We start from the raw sequence: 20,032 nt of genomic DNA on the forward strand, positions 1-20,032 counted from the left end.
AAAATTTGCCTCACTTCCCACCATTAGATGGCAGTGTGGTAAAGGCTGGGTGACAGACCCCTTTGGGGCACAGTGTGAGACATCCCCTATGTGACCAATTCCGGGCTGTTCCATAGGCTGTGTCATGCTGTTTTTATTGCTCTGGTAACAAACACACCCTTCCCCACCTGGGATTGTTGATTGAGTTCTGTGTTCGCTGCCCCTCGGCCTGGCATCCTCAGGGGAGCGGTGAATGGGTGAAATAGAAGCCACGCTTCATCATTTCCACCCCTAGTGGTCCTCTCTTATCAGTTTAACAGCCAGTCCCTCAAAAGAGCAGAGCTATATTTCCTCCTGGACCTGTCTGTCAGAGCCATGTGATTGATCTGTCACTCTCTGAAGCTAGCTGCCTCTTTGTCACTTGGTCCATGCCCAGGTAGGTGTCTGTCTTTGCTTCTCTTGGTTAAAACAGGTGTTCACAGAAAGTCTCCACTCTGATGTTGATTTCCATAGCCATGAGTTAAAAACGTGTTTTGCCTCTCGTAGCCTTTCAAAGGGTAGGAGACCTAAGCTCATACTGTCAAATGGTCTACGAGAATCATCCCAGAGACTCAGGAAAACAATCTTCACGTTCGCTAATGAAAACCAACACGTTCTCTCTCTGTCCCGTTCCCATGTCACCAACCCCTACTGCCCCCACAGCTGGCACCCTCTTTGGCAATCTCAATACTGGGGGCCACAGACTCACCATTCTAAATGGTCCCTCCCCGTTAGGGCTGAATCACGTTGGCAGAGCAGGGAGGAGAAATGTGGACAGCTGCTGCTCACCCTGCTGCCTCTTCTCCAGACAGGCTCAGGCTCCAGAGCTGTCACCGGCAATTGATTCCCCTAAGAATGTTAAACATACGTTTACAGAAACGTTAAGAAAACATGTCTCAGTTCTCTGTCTCACCAATCCCCATTGGCCGTACAGGCTGTTAGCCCGCTGGGGCTGGGGCTGCCTATTTGGTTACTTATATTTAATGCACCTACCACAGTGGGCCCAGCTCCTTCACTGGGAGTTCTTCAGCCCTAGTGCAATAGAACTATACAGAGATGATCCATTTCACTGTTCCAGAAGGGACTGCAGCAGAAATTTGCAGAGTTGCTCCAAAATGGGACATGGGCTGCTGCACAATTGGGGATGTATCTGCTCTAGATTCTGATCCAGAATTACAGATGGTATTTCTGGCCTATGGTGGGATCTAAAATTGTCCTGACAGGTAGACTGTTATTCTGTAATAACTGTTGGCTAAATTAAACTAACAGATCTTTTTCCTACTTGGAAAGTTCTTGAACTGATGAATGAGAGAACTTGGCAGTTTTGAGCAGGTCAGAAAAGCTTTTTTATGGAAATTTCAGGTGAAAATGCATGAGTCTTTGCCAATTCTGACCTCTAAAGGGAGTTTGAAAGATGGGTACTGAGGGTACAATGTGTGTGCATGCGTAGACATTTTAGGGGGTTGAATCTCCAAATTTGTGTCTCATGGCGGGGGAGAGGAGAAATCTTTTAGAATACCTGTAGCTGCTTAGATTTCCTTTGATGGCTTTGGGAAAAGGGCGTGGTGCATTTTTTCCACAGGTTTGAGGATGCAATTAAACACACAATAGAATTCCATGCCATTTTGAAACTCAGAATACATGGTTCTCATTCCAGGCCTCTTTTGTGATGTCTGCAAAGTTGTATAATACATAAATCTCTAAGGTACAGACCTGGGACTTTTGTTGTTGTTGTTTTGGTTTTTTTTGGTTGGTTAGTTGTCTTTTTTACTATGGAAATATGCAATGTACGTGAGGACTGGTGTCCAGATTGCTGAGTCTTTAATGTAATTAGTAAGGGCTCTACAGTCAATGACGTACAAGTTGCTATTTTATGGCATTTCTTTATGGCTGTTTTGCTTTGATTTTTTTTTTTTTAATTTATTTTAAAAAATTTCTTGGGAAAGGACTCTCCCCTCCTCCCCCCACCCCACAGAGGCGAGAGTGGAGGTATTTTTGTACCCTCTGTAATTTAAGAACCCCCGGGCTGTAGCTGGAGGGGAATGATGGAAGAGAGTAGCCCCAATGTATTAGACAACATACCACACAACAGAACCACTAACCCAGGAACTTATCCTTGCAACAAAGCCCGTTGCCAACTGTGTCCACATATCTGTTCAGGGGACACCATCATAGGGCCTAATCACATCAGCCACACTATCAGAGGCTCGTTCACCTGCACATCCACCAATGTGATATATGCCATCATGTGCCAGCAATGCCCCTCTGCCATGTACATTGGTCAAACTGGACAGTGTCTACATAAAAGAATAAATGGACACAAATCAGATGTCAAGAATTATAACATTCATAAACCAGTCGGAGAACACTTCAATCTCTCTGGTCATGCAATCACAGACATGAAGGTCGCTATCTTAAAACAAAAAAACTTCAAATCCAGACTCCAGCGAGAAACTGCTGAATTGGAATTCATTTGCAAATTGGATACTATTAATTTAGGCTTAAATAGAGACTGGGAGTGGCTAAGTCATTATGCAAGGTAGCCTATTTCCTCTTGTTTTTTCCTACCCCCCCCCCCCCCCCCCAGATGTTCTGGTTTAACTTGGATTTAAACTTGGAGAGTGGTCAGTTTGGATGAGCTATTACCAGCAGGAGAGTGAGTTTGTGTGTGTATGGGGGTGGGGGGGATGTGAGAAAACCTGGATTTGTGCAGGAAATAGCCCAACTTGATTGTCATGCACATTGTGTAAAGAGTTGTCACTTTGGATGGGCTATCACCAGCAGGAGAGTGAATTTGTGTGGGGGGGTGGAGGGTGAGAAAACCTGGATTTGTGCTGGAAATGGCCCATCTGATGATCACTTTAGATAAGCTATTACCAGCAGGACAGTGGGGTGGGAGGAGGTATTGTTTCATATTCTCTGTGTATATATAAAGTCTGCTGCAGTTTCCACGGCATGCATCCGATGAAGTGAGCTGTAGCTCACGAAAGCTTATGCTCAAATAAATTGGCTAGTCTCTAAGGTGCCACAAGTACTCCTTTTCTTTTTGCGAATACAGACTAACGCAGCTGTTACTCTGAAACCTGTCAATGTATTAGACAGTCCACAGAACCAAAACTATCCATTACATGAATGAAGGGGAAGGTCGAGTACTGTGCATTGCAGTACTCTTGTTTCAGTCATGGATACACACAGGGTGATAGACCAAACACACTGATATAACCCCCCCACCCCCAGCATGCAGCTCTTCGGGATTTGTAAAAGGAGCTGTGGTAGGCTCCTTATCCTCTTTGCAGGTCAACCACTAGAGAATATCTTCTCTCACTCATTCATCCCCCCACAAAGCCAGTACATCGCAGGCTCTCAACACCTCTGAGACCGCAAGGAATCAGTGCTCCCTTGCCAGCTGACTGAGCATACCAGATGGCATGCCCTGGCATTTCCTGCCATCTCTAGACGAGATGGCTGCATCCTATAACACAGCTGACTAGTGCAAAGACCTGTGGTGCACCCTACCCTGATGGCAGTGCCATCCCTAGCAGCCACACTAAACCAGCATGCTTGTAAATTCGCTGGGCACGCTCTGCCTGCGGCCTAGACATTCTCTGAAGGATCGGTTCTAGGTTTCCTAACGGGGCTAGCAAAGGAAAGGAAAGGAAAGAAATCAACAAACAGCTGGAGGAGGAAATCAGTAATCAGCACTTCTGGGCCCCAGGAGTGGGCTTGCTGCAGACGGAGAGAGAGCTGCAATCGCACATACCATATAGGGCACGAAACGCATGGGTGTGTGTTCCTTTGGGTGGGAGGGAGGTGTAGTACACCGGTGTAGCTACATGTAGACTTGTGTCTGGATGCATCTATGTACATACATGCCTGCACGTGTACATACCGTTGCGTGTGTTCACCGTGTAAGCGCCGTATGCCTCCGTGTGTTCCTGTTTGCGCATGTAGGTGGCCATGGGTATGTGTGCGTGGGCATAGCCGGTGTGCCCCCTGGGGCACGTCTGCCTCTCTGTGTGCCCGGATACGCCTGGCAGCTCTCACTTGAAATGTCCTGGTGCTCCCTAGTTGCAACTCCCAGCAAATATCCCACAGCAGAGACACTAACACGGATGTCTCCCTCCCAGGCCAGCCCATGAAGGAACGGATAGAAACATACTGAAAACAAATCAGTGGGTCCCTTCTGCTCCTTCCCTCCCCTCCTCCTATGACCTCTTTTCTATTCAGCCCATCGCCCCCACTCTGCCCCTCCCCTCTGACCCCCTCTCCCTTCTGCCCATCGCCCCCACCCTGCCCTGCCCCTCTCCTAGGACCCCCTCCCCTCCCTTCTGGTCATCGCCCCCACCCTGCCCCTCCCCTCTGACCCCCTCTCCCTTCTGCCCATCGCCCCCACCCTGCCCTGCCCCTCTCCTAGGACCCCCTCCCCTCCCTTCTGGCCATCGCCCCCACCCTGCCCCTCCCCTCTGACCCCCTCTCCCTTCTGCCCATCGCCCTCACCCTGCCCTAGGACCCCCTCCCCCCCTTCTGCCCATCGCCCCCACCCTGCCCCTCTCCTCTCCCTTCTGCCCACTGCCCCTGCCCTGCCCTAGGACCCCCTCCCTTCCCTTCTGCCCATTGTCCCCACCCTGCCCCTCCCCTGCCCTAGGACCCCCTCCCCTCCCTTCTGCCCATCGCCCCCACCCTGCCCCTCCCCTCCCCTCTCTCTTCTGCCCATCGCCCCCACCCTGCCCCTCCCCTGCCCTAGGACCCCCTCCCTTCCCTTCTGGCCATCGCCCCCCGCCCTGCCCCCTCCTGCCCTAGGACCCCCTCCCCCCCTTCTGCCCATCGCCCCCACCCTGCCCCTCCCCTGCCCTAGGACCCCCTCCCCCCCTTCTGGCCATCGCCCCCCGCCCTCCCCTCCGGCGCACACGCCGCCCCCGTGCTCGCAGAGCGCGCTGCAGTGGGAGTGCGCGGGGCTCGCTGGCAGGAGCAGAGGAAGGAAAAGGACGCGGGGCCCGATCCTCCCCTGCGCGCGGGGCCAGCGTCTCCTGTGCGCGGCGAGCCGGCGGCTGCACAGCTCAGCGCGGGGCTCTGCGCCCGAACCCGCAGCCAGCGCGCACCCGCCCGGGCCAGGGGAGAGGGGACCCTGCCCCCGGCTCGCCGCCAGCCCCGGCCTTTCCCGACGCCCCCCGGCACGGAGCGCTGGAAATGAAGAGAGTTTGCACTTTGTCCCTCTGGCTCTGGATCGGGATCGTCTCGGAGGCAGGTGAGGCGCCAGGGCAGCCCGGCGGCGCGGGCGGGGCCCCGCTGGGACCCGGGGGCTGCGGGGCCGGAGGCTGCCCTCGGCTCCGGGCTGGGCAGGGCAGAGGAGGGGGTGCCGGAGCCGGGGCCGGGACTCCCCCTGCCCAGCGCGCCCAGGCGCGGGACTTTGTCCCTGGGGCGCTGCTGCCGGCTCGGGGAGCCCAGCTCCGTTCGCAAATGGGCATGAGCCCTGTCCCCCGGCGTCTGCTACCCCCCCCATCACTCTCCCCCCCGGCGTCTGCTACCCCCCATCACTCTCCCCCCCGACGTCTGCTATCCCCCCCCGCTCCCCATCATCCCCCCCCGGCGTCTGCTACTCCCCCCCCCGCTCCCCATCATCCCTCCCCGGCGTCTGCTATGCCCCCCCGCTCCCCATCATCCCTCCCCGGCGTCTGCTACTCCACCCCCCGCTCCCCATCATCCCTCCCCGGCGTCTGCTACTCCACCCCCCGCTCCCCATCATCCCTCCCCGGCGTCTGCTACTCCCCCCCCCGCTCCCCATCATCTCCCCCCCGGCGTCTGCTATCCCCCTCCGCTCCCCATCATCCCTCCCCGGCGTCTGCTACTCCCCCCCCCGCTCCCCATCACCCCCTCCCCGGCGTCTGCTATCCCCCCCCGCTCCCCATCATCCCCTCCCGGCGTCTGCTACTCCCCCCCCCCGCTCCCCATCATCTCCCCCCCGGCGTCTGCTATGCCCCCCCGCTCCCCATCATCCCTCCCCGGCGTCTGCTATCTCCCCCCCGGCGTCTGCTACCCCCCCATCACTCTCCCCCCCGGCGTCTGCTACCCCCCATCACTCTCCCCCCCGACGTCTGCTATCCCCCCCCGCTCCCCATCATCCCCCCCCGGCGTCTGCTACTCCCCCCCCCCCGCTCCCCATCACCCCCTCCCCGGCGTCTGCTATCCCCCCCCCGCTCCCCATCATCCCCTCCCGGCGTCTGCTACTCCCCCCCCCGCTCCCCATCATCTCCCCCCCGGCGTCTGCTATGCCCCCCCGCTCCCCATCATCCCCCCCCGGCGTCTGCTACTCCCCCCCCCGCTCCCCATCACCCCCTCCCCGGCGTCTGCTATCCCCCCCCGCTCCCCATCATCCCCTCCCGGCGTCTGCTATGCCCCCCCGCTCCCCATCATCCCTCCCCGGCGTCTGCTATCTCCCCCCCGGCGCCTGCTACCCCCCCATCACTCTCCCCCCCGGCGTCTGCTACCCCCCATCACTCTCCCCCCCGACGTCTGCTATCCCCCCCCCGCTCCCCATCATTCCCCCCCCCGGCGTCTGCTACCCCCCCATCACTCTCCCCCCCGGCGTCTGCTACCCCCCATCACTCTCCCCCCCGGCGTCTGCTATCCCCCCCCCACTCCCCATCACCCCCTCCCCGGCGTCTGCTACTCCCCCCCCCACTCCCCATCACCCCCTCCCCGGCATCTGCTACTCCCCCCCCGCTCCCCATCATCTCCCCCCCGGCGTCTGCTATCCCCCCCGCTCCCCATCATCCCTCCCCGGCGTCTGCTACCCCCCATCACTCTCCCCCCCGACGTCTGCTACTCCCCCCCGCTCCCCATCATCCCCCCCCGCTCCCCATCATCCCCCCCGGCGTCTGCTACTCCCCCCCGCTCCCCATCACCCCCTCCCCGGCGTCTGCTATCCCCCCCCGCTCCCCATCATCCCTCCCCGGCGTCTGCTACTCCCCCCCCGCTCCCCATCATCTCCCCCCCGGCGTCTGCTATCCCCCCCGCTCCCCATCATCCCTCCCCGGCGTCTGCTACTCCCCCCCCGCTCCCCATCATCCCCCCCCCCGGCGTCTGCTATCCCCCCATCACTCTCCCCCCCCGGCATCTGCTATCCCCCCATCACCCCCTCCCCGGCGTCTGCAACCCCCCCCCGCTCCCCATCATCCCCCCCGGCGTCTGCAACCCCCCCCCGCTCCCCATCACCCCCTCCCCGGCGTCTGCTATCCCCCCATCACTCTCCCCCCCGGCGTCTGCTATCCCCCCCCGCTCCCCATCATCCCCCCCCCGGCGTGTGCTACTCCCCCCCTGCTCCCCATCACCCCCTCCCCGGCGTCTGCAACCCCCCCCCGCTCCCCATCATCCCCCCCCCGGCGTCTGCTATCCCCCCATCACTCTCCCCCCCGGCGTCTGCTATCCCCCCCCGCTCCCCATCATCTCCCCCCCGGCCCCCATCATCTCCCCCCCGGCGTCTGCTATCCCCCCATCACTCTCCCCCCCGGCGTCTGCTATCCCCCCCCCGCTCCCCATCATCCCCCCCCGGCGTCTGCTACTCCCCCCCCGCTCCCCATCATCCCCCCCCGGCATCTGCTACCCCCCATCAACTCCCCCCCGCGTCTGCTACCCCCTGATCCCCAACCCCCCCCCCGCGTCTGCTACTCCCCCACTCCTCATCACCTCCCCCGGCGATCTGCCCCCCCCCCCACACACACCTTTTGCTTTTAGCTGGTCCACCTTTGATAGATGATACAAACCCAGTCAAAGAGGGACTGAGACTGTCCCTCGGCCTGCCCGCAGGGGGCGCTCCAATGTGAAGGCGCTGTAGCCAGCCATGGGTCAGCTGCGTGGGGTGTCTCCCCCCAGCCCGGAGCACGAGTAGCTGGAGGCACAAGCTTTGCACTGGCCCCCAGGCTGATGGACTGGGTGGGACCAGCTAGGCCTTTCCCATGGCTGACCCCGGCCATGCCTGCGCTGGCCCCCTCTGGTGGGATGCGGGTCTCTCACTTCACTGGTCTTTTAAAATGTTTTGCCCCATTCTCCCCCCCCACCCCGTGGCGAGCACTATGGGTCAGGGGCTAATCTGTACCTGTGCCTGTGATCGGCATGGGAACATGGCATGCTGTATCACGGGGGACAGCCCCTGTCCCATTTGCAAAGGAGTCTTCTGTCCACCTCCAGTTCTGGGGCCGGGGAATTGGGAGGGAGGAGCACTTTGATGGCTTGTTTATTTACTTTTCCTAACGTCATTCATTAATTAGTTAATGTCTGCGCTGTGCTCTGCAGAGGAAAAGTGCTCTGTAAGCGCATTATGAGACCCCTTCTGGTGCGGCCTCCCCAGGGGGCCAGAGCTTGCCTCCCACAGACTCAGCACGAATTCGCTAGGCCCCCAGGGCAGTGGGCTGTGAATCACTTCTCTCGTCAACAGCACTCTGGGGGGGCAACGGGGTGGTTTGGGCAGAGAGTTAGAATCATAGAATATCAGGGTTGGAAGAGATCTCAGGACGTCATCTAGTCCAACCCCCTGCTCAAAGCAGGACTGAATCCCCAACTAAATCATCCCAGCCAGGGCTTTGTCAAGCCTGACCTTAAAAACCTCTAAGGAAGGAGATTCCATCACCTCCCTAGGTAACCCATTCCGGTGCCTTACCACCCTCCTAGTGAAAAAGTTTTTCCTAATATCGAACCTAAACCTCCCCTACTGCAGCTTGAGACCATTACTCCTTGTCCTGTCATCAGCTACCACTGAGAACAGTCTAGATCCATCCTCTTTGGAACCCCCTTTCAGAGGTAGTTGAAAGCAGCTATCAAATCCCTCCTCATTCTTCTCTTCTGCAGACTAAATAATCCCAGTTCCCTCAGCCTCTCCTCATAAATCATGTGCTCCAGCCTCCGATCCCATGGCCAGAATATGAGGTCAGGTTGATACACAACCTACACAGAGACCCAGGGCTGCACAGCCCCCTCAAGAAGCAGAGCCCCTCACAGTCCCTTGGGTTGCTTGTCCCCGAGGATGCTCCTGGGCAGTGTGACTGGTCCTATGGGTGCATCTACGAACGAAGCCCACTGAGCTCACATAGCCAGAATGGAGTAGGTGCTGGAGTGATGGAGGTGGGCTCTGTGGGTGCATCCAGCAGCGAAATGCTCTGGGCCGGCGTAGCCATATCGGAGCACTGGGAGAAGCCCACTCGATTGTTGGGGGGTATCTAGAAACAAAACATGCCAGGCCTCTGCTGCCAGGATGGAGTGATGCTGGGCCAGCTGTTCAGGGACTGAGCAGGTATCAGGAGGCCAGACAGAGCAGGCTCTGGGCCGGTGGTGTCAGGATGGAGTGAGCACTGGGGTAGGGCAGCTGGGATGGAGCGGGCTCTGGACTTGCACTGCCGCATGGAGCAGGTGCTGGGCCAGTGCTTTTACTGCACAAATTGCAACAGCTCAAATGTGCAGGGTAACATCAGAGCGAGACCACAAGGCACGTAACAGTGCAGGAAGCTTCGAAGGAGAGAGGATCAATTTCTGGATCATAATGAACCTTTTTTATAACCTCAGCTTCAGGACTCCTCATTGCCGCGTTAGTGCTAAGGGCAGGCTTGTGCTCTGAAATGAGGGGCAGGAAAGAAGTCGAGATGGGAATGTGCTGCACCAATGCAGGGAGCACCCTGCGCTGGGATGTGCTGCCAGGAAAGGTTGTACTGGGCCTCATGTTGCTGGGTTAGAGCACATCGGGGTGAACACACTGGCCTGTTGCTGCTGGAACGGAGCTTCCCAGCTGCCATATGTCCAGCCAAGCTCTTTCGGTGGCATTTTGTAAAGCTTCTTACAGCTGTTCCTTAAATTCTTTCCTCTTGTCCTAGTGCTGAAGGCTTTGGTAAGATGAGTGTCTGGCCCAATGAAGACTGATGTGATGTGTGGGTTTAATTAACTGTTTGTACAGCATTTTGGACCTAACAGGTGCTATATAAGGGCTAAATATTAGCGCTAAGAAGCAGGGAAACCTGCATATGAAACATGGGACTCTACCAAGGAACATATGGCTTATTTTTCAGTTCTACCTATGACCAAGGGTATCCTGGAGTAGAGCACAACAATGTGAAGTATCCACAAACTCCTCACCACATTAGCCCCTATTAGACAAATATAATTATCTTCCTAATTGTGGGCAAGTGCAGAGGCTTATCCTCTGAGAAACTGGAGTGTACAGCTCACTTTGGATGTATGCAAGAGCTATTCTGTTCTATCCTGGTTGATATCCCACACTCACGACCAATTATCTGATTGACTGATATGATTTGGTAAATGCAGTAGGTATCTGGGGTGGGGGTATATGACTATCCGAGTTCATGGATTAGGATTTCTAGACCCTCCTTTCTCACTGCAACATTCTCTTGGATCAGAAGCCAGGTTGGGTGTTTTAGGGTGGTAAATCCAACACTGACAGATCTAAACTGCCACAAAAGAGAGCATCAGGGTCAGTGCAGCATATTTCCCTTTGGCAATGGATATTGCATGGCTGGAATTGCATAGGACTGTCACCCCACCAGTGTAATAAGCTCCGTGGGAGTGCAATGTCTGAAAGCTTAACCATCCTATTGACTGCTGCGGGGAAGGTCTACCTGACCAGCCACGTGAGTCGTAGGACGGGAGTTCCTGGACAGGACAGTCTGGCCAGCTCATTGAATTTTGGGGATTATCTTCATAGATAGATAGATGTAAGCATCCCACCATCCCACTGGTGGCCAGGATACATGTGCAGGAACAGAGTTATTCACTTTGACCAAAGTCCCTGACCCAGATTCCAAGAGCATTCAGTCATCCCTCTGTTTGCATGCAATGGCAATACAGATCCAGCCTTGGCATGAGTGTGGTGGAGAGATGGTTGTACCACTACCATCTTGTGGGTGAAGCAGCTAAATCCAGACTTATTTATTGTTAGTAATAATACCAGCCAATTCTATAACGTCCTTCATGCAAAGATCCAAGAACGTGCAACCTAAGGTGAAATCTTTAGACATGGATTTATTAGCTCTACTTTAATTAACTATGTGGTGAGTGCCAGCAGTGTGCTCAAGATGAAGGAAGGCGTTCCAAGCATAAGGGAGGCAGGGAGGAAGGCTACAAAGGGAGCACTGGGGAGACCAGACTAGGTGGAGCAGGAAAGTCTGAGAGCACTAGTAGAGGACATAGGGGGTAGAGCTGTGCCTTGAGCCTTGAAAATTATACAGAGATCACATCACCTCTCATGGCCGTGCACCCCCTGTGGAGGGGAAGGGGGCAGCTTTTATACAGTACACTCCAACACTAGATAGTTCATTTCAAAAGGGAAGAGCATGTCTGATGAGCAAATGGCATTGCCTAGTTGGGATGTGGCCAGAATACCAGAGCAAACACCCCCCACCCCTGCAAAAACCACCATGAGATTTTTAACACATGTGGACCTTGATTTGTGCATCTCCTCTGAAGGCCACACCACCTGCAGCAGGGTGCCCCCTACCAGTGTGGGACAATACCAGCTCATAGGGAAGAGCTACCTAGGGGGTTGCCAGAACTGCTTAGGTTTTTCTTAGAGGTCTCCCATCCGCGTGCTGACCACGCTCGGCTCCGCTTAGGGCATGAGATCACAGCGCAGGGGGTTAGAATATCTCCCTGTTAGCTTTACATTTTCCACTTCTGCCCTCCTTGGCATGGGAAGACACCAGTGTCCCTGGTTAACAGAAGTGACAGGGGAGAAAGCTTGTGGTTTTACAGCTCCCTGCAGGAATTTCTTGCAGAAGAAAAGGGAGAATTGCCTTCCATGGGAACCACAACAAGACGTGACCTCCTCATGAAACTGACTGTTACACTGCAGCTAAGAGCCCAGTGCAGAAGGAACTTTACAGAGAGGATGGCGCGGGCTGCGGACGGGCATCAAGAAGGGGAAGCTTCCAAATCGGTGTTTTACGACAGTGGTTCTCAACAGGGGTCTGGGGTCCGTGAGCAGGTTTCAGGGGATCTGCCAAGCAAGGCCGGTTTTACCTGCCATCCCTCTTTCAGTTGTTTAAGAGTTTGGGGTCTTTTCTATGACCGGAGACAGCACCCATTGCTGGGGGACTCTACAGTCTCAGCCTCGTGACAGGAACCCTACGGCACGTCCCCACTACTGGAGGAATCCTACGTTAAATCCAATAGGGATTTTTAAGGGAAACCCAATAAGAACCCGTGGCTGAGGGAATCCTACGGTAACAGCCCAGTGATGAGGGGGGACCCTACAGAGGGAGCCAGCTGATGGGGTACTCCTACAGCATGAGAAACCTGACCGTAACAACCCAACCATAAGGGAGTAGCATGGTTTGAGTTCATTTACTGGGGTGACCCTACATGGAGTGTCCCCTATGATCACCAATGGGAGTCTGTGGGCGGGGAGAACCTGACAGCCCGAGCCAGTCGATGTGAGGTTGCACTTACATCTCGATGATACCGAAGAGGAGATTTCCGCACCTCATTTCATTTCGTCTCCGACTTTTTTGGGTGAGATTTTCCAAATCTGCCTAGGAGACCTAGCTGCCCAACGCCCAGCTCCTAGGCCCCTTTCGAAAATCTCCGCCTATGTCACCAGAGGGGTGGGAGGATCCAGTCCGAAGACTGGTTGTGGTGGGAGCAGCACACAGGCCACGCAGAAGGTGCTGACTGCAGCAGTTCCTTCAGACAAACACCCAGGGACGGTAGCATTTGTCATAGTGTTCAGCGGAAGACAACTATACACGTGGTGTTTGCAGGCTTCACGGCACTGTCTGCTCTTTGGGACGAGAGCCTAAGTTTTCCCTGGGCTCTTATCAGGAATCATAATATCTCCTTTATGAGCAAAGAAATACAGCTGCAGCTGCACTGGCATCTAGCGACTGGTTAAATTAATCCCAAGGTTTTATTGCCTCTGGCTATCCCAGACCTTTGTTGCTTATTTCAAGTTGTTAATGTGAAGGGTTAGATTAGTCCCAGGGGTCTGTTTCCTCTGTGGTCAGAATTGTTATGATGTTTTCAGCGTAAAGTGTTGTTGCCCATTTGCAGCGTCTCATTGTTAAAGCAACATAGCAAGCCTTCCTGGAAATGGGAATTATGAGAGATCAAGGGGGCGGGGAGGCAGGAACTCCTGAGTTCAGAGCCTGGCTCCGCCACGCATTTGCTCTGTGGCCTTGGGCAAGTCACTTAATACTCAAATTCAGTATTGCAGTGATGCATATGGTGATATAGAAGTCGGTGAAACGGCAAAACTCCCATTGACTTCAGCGGGCCCATGATTTAATCCAGGGAGTCAAAACTGAAGAAGTGTACATGCTGAAGAACCTAAAGTAAATTATAGCAGCTGACTGTCCTTTCATGTACACCTTCTTACTCCCAGCTGAGTTGCTTTTCTTGCAGCACTCCTCTCCCCTGATCCCTGGGGGTGACTTACCCCAGCTCAGACTCCTAGGCTTAGCAGGCCCAGTTCAGAAGCGATGTGTGAGATGGGATGCAAGTCACATATGGATAAATGGATGTGACTCTAAGGGAGTGTAGAATAAATCCAAGCTGGTGTAACATACAGAAAAGGCATGGATCAGACCAGACACAGACACTTAAAATCACCTCTGATTCTGGCTCTCGCTCTGTTCCTCCTTCTCTGTTATGGTAACAATAATACTGTTCATCTTCATTCTCCTCTGCCTCTGCATTGAGAACTAATTGCTGATTTTTGTGGTGAAAATGTGCTGTCTGATTGGTCAAAAGCCGTAACCGCACATGGTGATGTTCATGAGAAGGGCTAGACAGAAACCATGTCATAGACATGTCCGAACCTCCTGGGCTTTATGCTGGAGAGTTGGCAGAGCAGTAATTGCAGGGGGTGAATTTTGTCTTCCTATCGCAGCAACTCTCACGCTGGTCAGAACTCAGATCAGCTTCTGGAAAGACATAGTCTGGTCCCGATAGCTTCAAAATGGAGTAGACTCAACTAGTATCATGGGATTCATGTGCAATCTTAATGCAAACAAGAAGCGGCAAAGCTGCCTCTAAAAAGCTAAAGACATGCACACGTGTAGAAGACACCATTCTGATTTCTAGCTGCGCAAATCCGCAACTTGTAGGTGCTGAAGGGTTAAATTTTTGCACGGTTGCAGGCCGCTGAGTGAAGGTCAGCTGGTGTGCTGGAATCAAGCTGCATTGGTTTCCAGCTCCCATGGCGGTGCTAAACCAAGTGACGTCGTGCCTTGCACGCAAACGCGCCGTCCCTCCCGGGGTTAAGCCAAGGAACGTGGCAGCAGGTCTGGGATGCCCGTTGCACGTGGAGTGGCCAGTGTGGCTAACCTCCCAAGGGTTAAGTGAAGATGAGTGGTCCTGATGCCAGGCTTGGTGTCCAGGTTCTCGCTGGTGGAGGTCAGCAGGGGTTCATGGGAAAGGAAAAGTTGGCAGCTGGGCCGGATGTCCTGCATTTCCCCTCTTCCTGCAGCCGCCTGAGCGATGTTCCTTATTTAGCCTTCCTGACGGACAGGAGGGACCTGGTGGCGGAAACTGTCACTGCCTGATAACAGCCCAGGGACCCCTTTATGATGGGCAGCACGCAGGGAACAGGCAGCTTTCATTCTACCCAGGGCAACTTGGGCTGCCCCCTTGCGCCATGTTTTCATTGGCTGTTTTATAAACGCCGCCTCTGGGTGTGACGGGGGGGCGCGGGGGATGGTATTTTCAGCCCCTCCCTTTGTACTCATGCTTGTTTGTGCCTAAACCACACCAGATTCTGTTTACAAGGCAATCAAGGGCGAGACGTGATGACGTCTTTCTGTGGAGCACTGCTGCAGGCATCCAAGCTGGCGGATGGATAGGAGACTGCGGGGGCGGGCGGGGGGGAGATCCTGGAGTAAAGCCTCCTGGCTGGGATCCAGAGCTGGGCAGACCTTTCCAATTACTAATGGTGATGATGTGACAGCAGGGCCAGTGATAACAATGGTGTGGCATGGTAACACGGGGCGTGTCAGCTGGGTGTAGTGAGAGGGGTGGAAGGGCAGGTCTGTGCACCAGGGAGCTATGAAACAACACACACACCTGCATGTGTACTATCTATGCTTCCCTCGTGCGGTGCACATACGAGCCCCCCACACCTAGACACAGATGTGCCTTATATACACAAAGATCAGCCAGTCAAGCAGAGAACCATATCAAGGGGAACATCCACCATGTGCCTCATCTCTTCCCCATCCTCTCCTGGTGAAAGATGCATCTCACTGGCTCAGAGACTAGTGAAATATTCATATTATATCCCCCTACAATGTATGTGCTCATGCAAATCATCCCATAAACATCAAAGTGCCCCAAAGTAGGGTGAAAACATTGTACCCATTGATTTTTATCCTGCATTTGGGGATACCATTAAGATCCTCTCGTACCAACGACATATTTATCCTTGTTTCGTCGTAATTGATGTATTACAAAGAGACACAATGAGAAGAGAGGTTTTTTTGAAGGGCAAACACCAAGCAAGATAAATGACCTAATACATTGACAGGATTAATGCTCTCAGTTCCACTACATTTAAGTCAGTGGAAGACTCTGGATTCACACTGGTATAACTGCAGCCAAAATCTGGACCAGCAGGTGATGCAACAGGAAGCTGTGAAGTTATTTTCCTACTGGTTTTGGATGTTCTCCTCAGCCACTGATTGCCCAGGAGCCTTCCCATAGTCCACGTGGCTTTACCTTCTCGTAGGTTGGTCACACACATTCGTGGAGCTGGGCAAGGCTTGGGCCCAGCCACTGCACTGGGTGGCCTGTTCTGCATTGCACAGTGGGATGGCACGACAGTTTCCCCAGAGTGGTGTAATTTAGACAGCTTTGATTTCATATGCTATGCAGTGGAGGAGAAGCCAAGGGACTAGCACACTACGTGCAATAGTTGCAAACAATATATTCTGTGTGAGCTGGGCAAATATTACAAGGAGACGAGATGAGTGAGGGAATATCTTTTATTGGAGCAACTTCTGTGTGTGAGAGAGACAAGCTTTTGAGCTACACGGAGCTCTTCCTCCGGTCTGGAAATGGTTCTAGGGGTGTCACAGCTAAATACAAGAGCAAACAGATAGTTTAGCATAAGTAATGCTAAGATCAAATGATCTGTTCAATCTTGTATTTAGCTCTGACACTCTCGGTACCTTTCCCAGATCTGAGGAAGAGCTCTGTGTGGCTCGAAAGCTTGTCTCTCTCACCAGCAGAAGTTGATCCAATGAAGATATTACCTCACCCACCTCGTCTCTTGAATACCCTGGGATTGACACTGCTACAACACTGCATAAATCTGTCTAGGGCAGACTTCCGCTCATGCTTAACTTCATGCACTGGGTGGCCCCATTGGCTTCAGTGGGGTTACTCCCATGCTATGTCAACGCTGCAATCAGGAGGTGCGACTGCAGTATGTGTAGACATACCTGAGCTAACTTTGATCTAGCTTTGATACTGCAATCACACCTCCCAGTTGCAGCGTAGAAATATCACCAGTGCATCTAGTTAAGCATGTACAAAAGTCTCTGAAGGATCATGGCCTAGGCTACCTCCATACTGCACTCAATGCCATGACCTTGGATTACCTAACCATTTTCTGTGCACGTATCCTTGGATTTTTAAATGAATTCACTTCAGCTAGGTTCAGGTGCTTTTTGTATTCACTTTCCATGAACATTTGTGCATTTAGGTGTCACTGACACGCAGGTTCAGGTAAAGTGAATTTCAAAGTCACATGCATACTCATCCAATGGGAACTAGAAACAATACCATGTGACTTTCCTTGCCAATTCCACCTAAACATATCTGAAATGTCGGTGCTCAAGAATCGAATGCTCACGGAGAACTGTGATCATTCCATAGAACAATGTTTTGAAACCATCAGATGCATTCAAATAACAACACCCAGGAAACCACACATTTTGCAGATATTCTGAGAGCAGACAAATAAGCACAAAGCATTGAGTAAATTTCTCGTTTCAAATTATTCACGCACTGCTTATACTGTCACCTCCTCTAGAGAGGCTGGCCCGTGCTGCTCATTATAACTATGTATACTCGTGTTTCCACTAAGATGGTTTAATTCCTACCTATATACATTTATACACCTCATGTGAACAATCCACATGACCCAACCTTCCACATTCCAGCAGGGTAGTAGTGCCCATCTGCTGTGTTGCTATTTACACGGGTCCACACCCTTTTCCTTGCTGATGGTCAAAAGCTTCACTTCCACCGTGGCAGTTCGCAGCTGCAGGAAGGGATGGGCATCTCATCCAGCAGATGGTACAACGACAGAGAGCAACATAACCAAAATAACTGGTGGCCCAGGTCTCCAGAGACATGGACAGAAGAGAATAGGGCTTAACAGCCTCATGCAGAGTGAGCACTACATGAAGGAAGGAAGTCTTTATTATTTGACCAAATCCTGAAGTCCTTCATCTTTACTCAGGCTAAAGCTTTAATGATTTCAGCCTAAGTAAAGCTGGAGTAAGGACTTCAGGATTTACCCTTTGTTATTAGAATTATTTATTGAGAGCATAAAGCATCCACAAGCATATGGTGTCTTTCACAAGAAGCTCATGTCCTAAGTTAGCCAGAGAGTGCAGTTCAGATACGTACACCAGATGCTAGGCCTCCAAACAGTGTCACTATCACTTTTTTTTAAAGGTGATATGTGTTTATTTCATGGGTGGATTAACACTGATAATAGTGATATAATCAATCAATGACTTCGCTACTGGATGTCCTTCTGGAAGGCATGATGCTCTTCTCCTGTGGACCCTGCAGGGCCTATGATAGATGCATGGAGTCATGCCGTGAATCAGATGGCTTGTGAGAGGCATATCAAGAGATTCATAAGTCCTAAAAGAGCCCTGAAGGTCTATAAAGTGTTCATTGGCCATAGAAAGTTTGTACAAGGCACATAGGCTCTACATGGGACAAATGAGGTCTGTCAAAGGCCTTATAGCCCCCAGGCAGCCTGTAGAAGGTATGTAGCTGTAGCTTGGGCACCAGAATCTGTAAAAGGTTCCCAGCATAGGAAATGTACATGGACACTATATGATCACCCAATGTAGAAGGCGTGCATACGACACTTTGAAGCCCCCATAAGGAGGGTGTTATTCTACTAGTGTAAGTAAGGGACTGGAAGTCAGGACTCCTGGGTTCTGTTCCTGGCTCTGCTACTAAGTCTGTGACCTTTGTTACTTAGTCTTTCTGTGACTCAGTTTCCCCATCTGTAACATATTGACTTCAGGATGTATTGACCTGAAAAGTAAATATTGATCAAAGTGAAGCTTAAGTTGATAGTTTCCTTGAAGGATAATAAATCTTGATATTCACTAAAACAAGAAGTCAATATATGAATTGTAATTGACATTCATTGTCGTTCAAAACAGCTAGTCTGTAATTCCACGTAACTGAATAAACTGACAATCGGGGGGTTTTCCCCATTTGAAAATAAGATTATATAGGGGAAAGGAAGTCAGAAGCACAGAAAAATCTATTATTCACTTACTGGAAGGCGAGTTATATTCAACAGAGTCTATCAGGGTGCATATGTGATCTGATTGGTCAACATTCCTTCACACCTTAGTATTCATTTCTCAGATTTTCCACTGAATGCATCCGATGAAGTGAGCTGTAGCTCACGAAAGTTTTGCTCAAATAAATTGGTTAATCTCTAAGGTGCCACAAGTACCCCTTTTCATTTCTCAGGAGGTAAATAACAGAAACTTAACGATTCGTCTTGAGAAAGTTCTCAGCCAGTCATGAGGCAGGATGTTTATCTTGTGTGCACAGTAATACCTACCTCCCAGGAGTGCTAGGAGCTGCAGCTCATCATATCTATTCAGGGGACACCATCACAGGGCCTAATAACATCAGCCTCACTATCAGAGGCTCGTATACCTGCACATCCACCAATGTGATATATGCCATCATGTGCCAGCAATGCCCCTCTGCCATGTACATTGGTCAAACTGGACAGTCTCTACGTAAAAGAATAAATGGACACAAATCAGATGTCAAGAATTATAACATTCATAAACCAGTCGGAGAACACTTCAATCTCTCTGGTCACGCAATCACAGACATGAAGGTCGCTATCTTAAAACAAAAAAACTTCAAATCCAGACTCCAGCGAGAAATTGCTGAATTGGAATTCATTTGCAAATTGGATACTATTAATTTAGGCTTAAATAGAGACTGGGAGTGGCTACGTCATTATGCAAGGTAGCCTATTTCCTCTTGTTTTTTCCTCCCCCCCCCCCCCCCAGATGTTCTGGTTTAACTTGGATTTAAACTTGGAGAGTGGTCAGTTTGGATGAGCTATTACCAGCAGGAGAGTGAGTTTGTGTGTGTATGGGGGTGGGGGGGATGTGAGAAAACCTGGATTTGTGCTGGAAATGGCCCACCTTAATTATAGGTTTCAGAGTAACAGCCGTGTTAGTCTGTATTCGCAAAAAGAAAAGGAGTACTTGTGGCACCTTAGAGACTAACCAATTTATTTGAGCATGAGCTTTCGTGAGCTACAGCTCACTTCATCAGATGCATGCCGTGGAAACTGCAGCTATTACCAGCAGGATAGTGAGTTTGTGTGTGTGGTTTTTGGGAGGGGGGTGAGGGGGTGAGAGAACCTGGATTTGTGCAGGAAATGGCCCAACTTTATTATCATGCACATTGTGTAAAGAGTTGTCACTTTGGATGGGCTATCACCAGCAGGAGGGTGAATTTGTGTGGGGGGGTGGAGGGTGAGAAAACCTGGATTTGTGCTGGAAATGGCCCACCTGATGATCACTTTAGATAAGCTATTACCAGCAGGACAGTGGGGTGGGAGGAGGTATTTTTTCATATTCTCTGTGTATATATAAAGTCTGCTGCAGTTTCCACGGTATGCATCTGATGAAGTGAGCTGTAGCTCACGAAAGCTCATGCTCAAATAAATTGGTTAGTCTCTAAGGTGCCACAAGTACTCCTTTTCTTTCAGCTCATTAGTGTTTGTGAAAAG

At 52.3% G+C, this 20,032-nt stretch overlaps 1 protein-coding gene across 4 annotated transcripts in view; it reads left to right on the top strand.

Moving 5' to 3' along the window:
- The first annotated feature begins 4,966 nt into the window (after nt 1-4,966).
- Nucleotides 4,967-20,032, top strand: part of FLT4 (fms related receptor tyrosine kinase 4) — a 105,690-nt gene continuing 90,624 nt past the window's right edge. For all 4 annotated transcript variants that reach the window (XM_073355357.1, XM_073355358.1, XM_073355360.1 and 1 more), the window contains exon 1: nt 4,967-5,263. In XM_073355357.1, coding sequence (XP_073211458.1) covers nt 5,206-5,263 — 58 coding nt within the window. In that variant the 5' untranslated portion in view covers nt 4,967-5,205. The remainder of the gene's footprint in view (nt 5,264-20,032) is intronic.

This window comes from Lepidochelys kempii, chromosome 8 (assembly GCF_965140265.1).
Source record: "Lepidochelys kempii isolate rLepKem1 chromosome 8, rLepKem1.hap2, whole genome shotgun sequence".
Classification (NCBI taxonomy): domain Eukaryota; kingdom Metazoa; phylum Chordata; order Testudines; family Cheloniidae; genus Lepidochelys; species Lepidochelys kempii.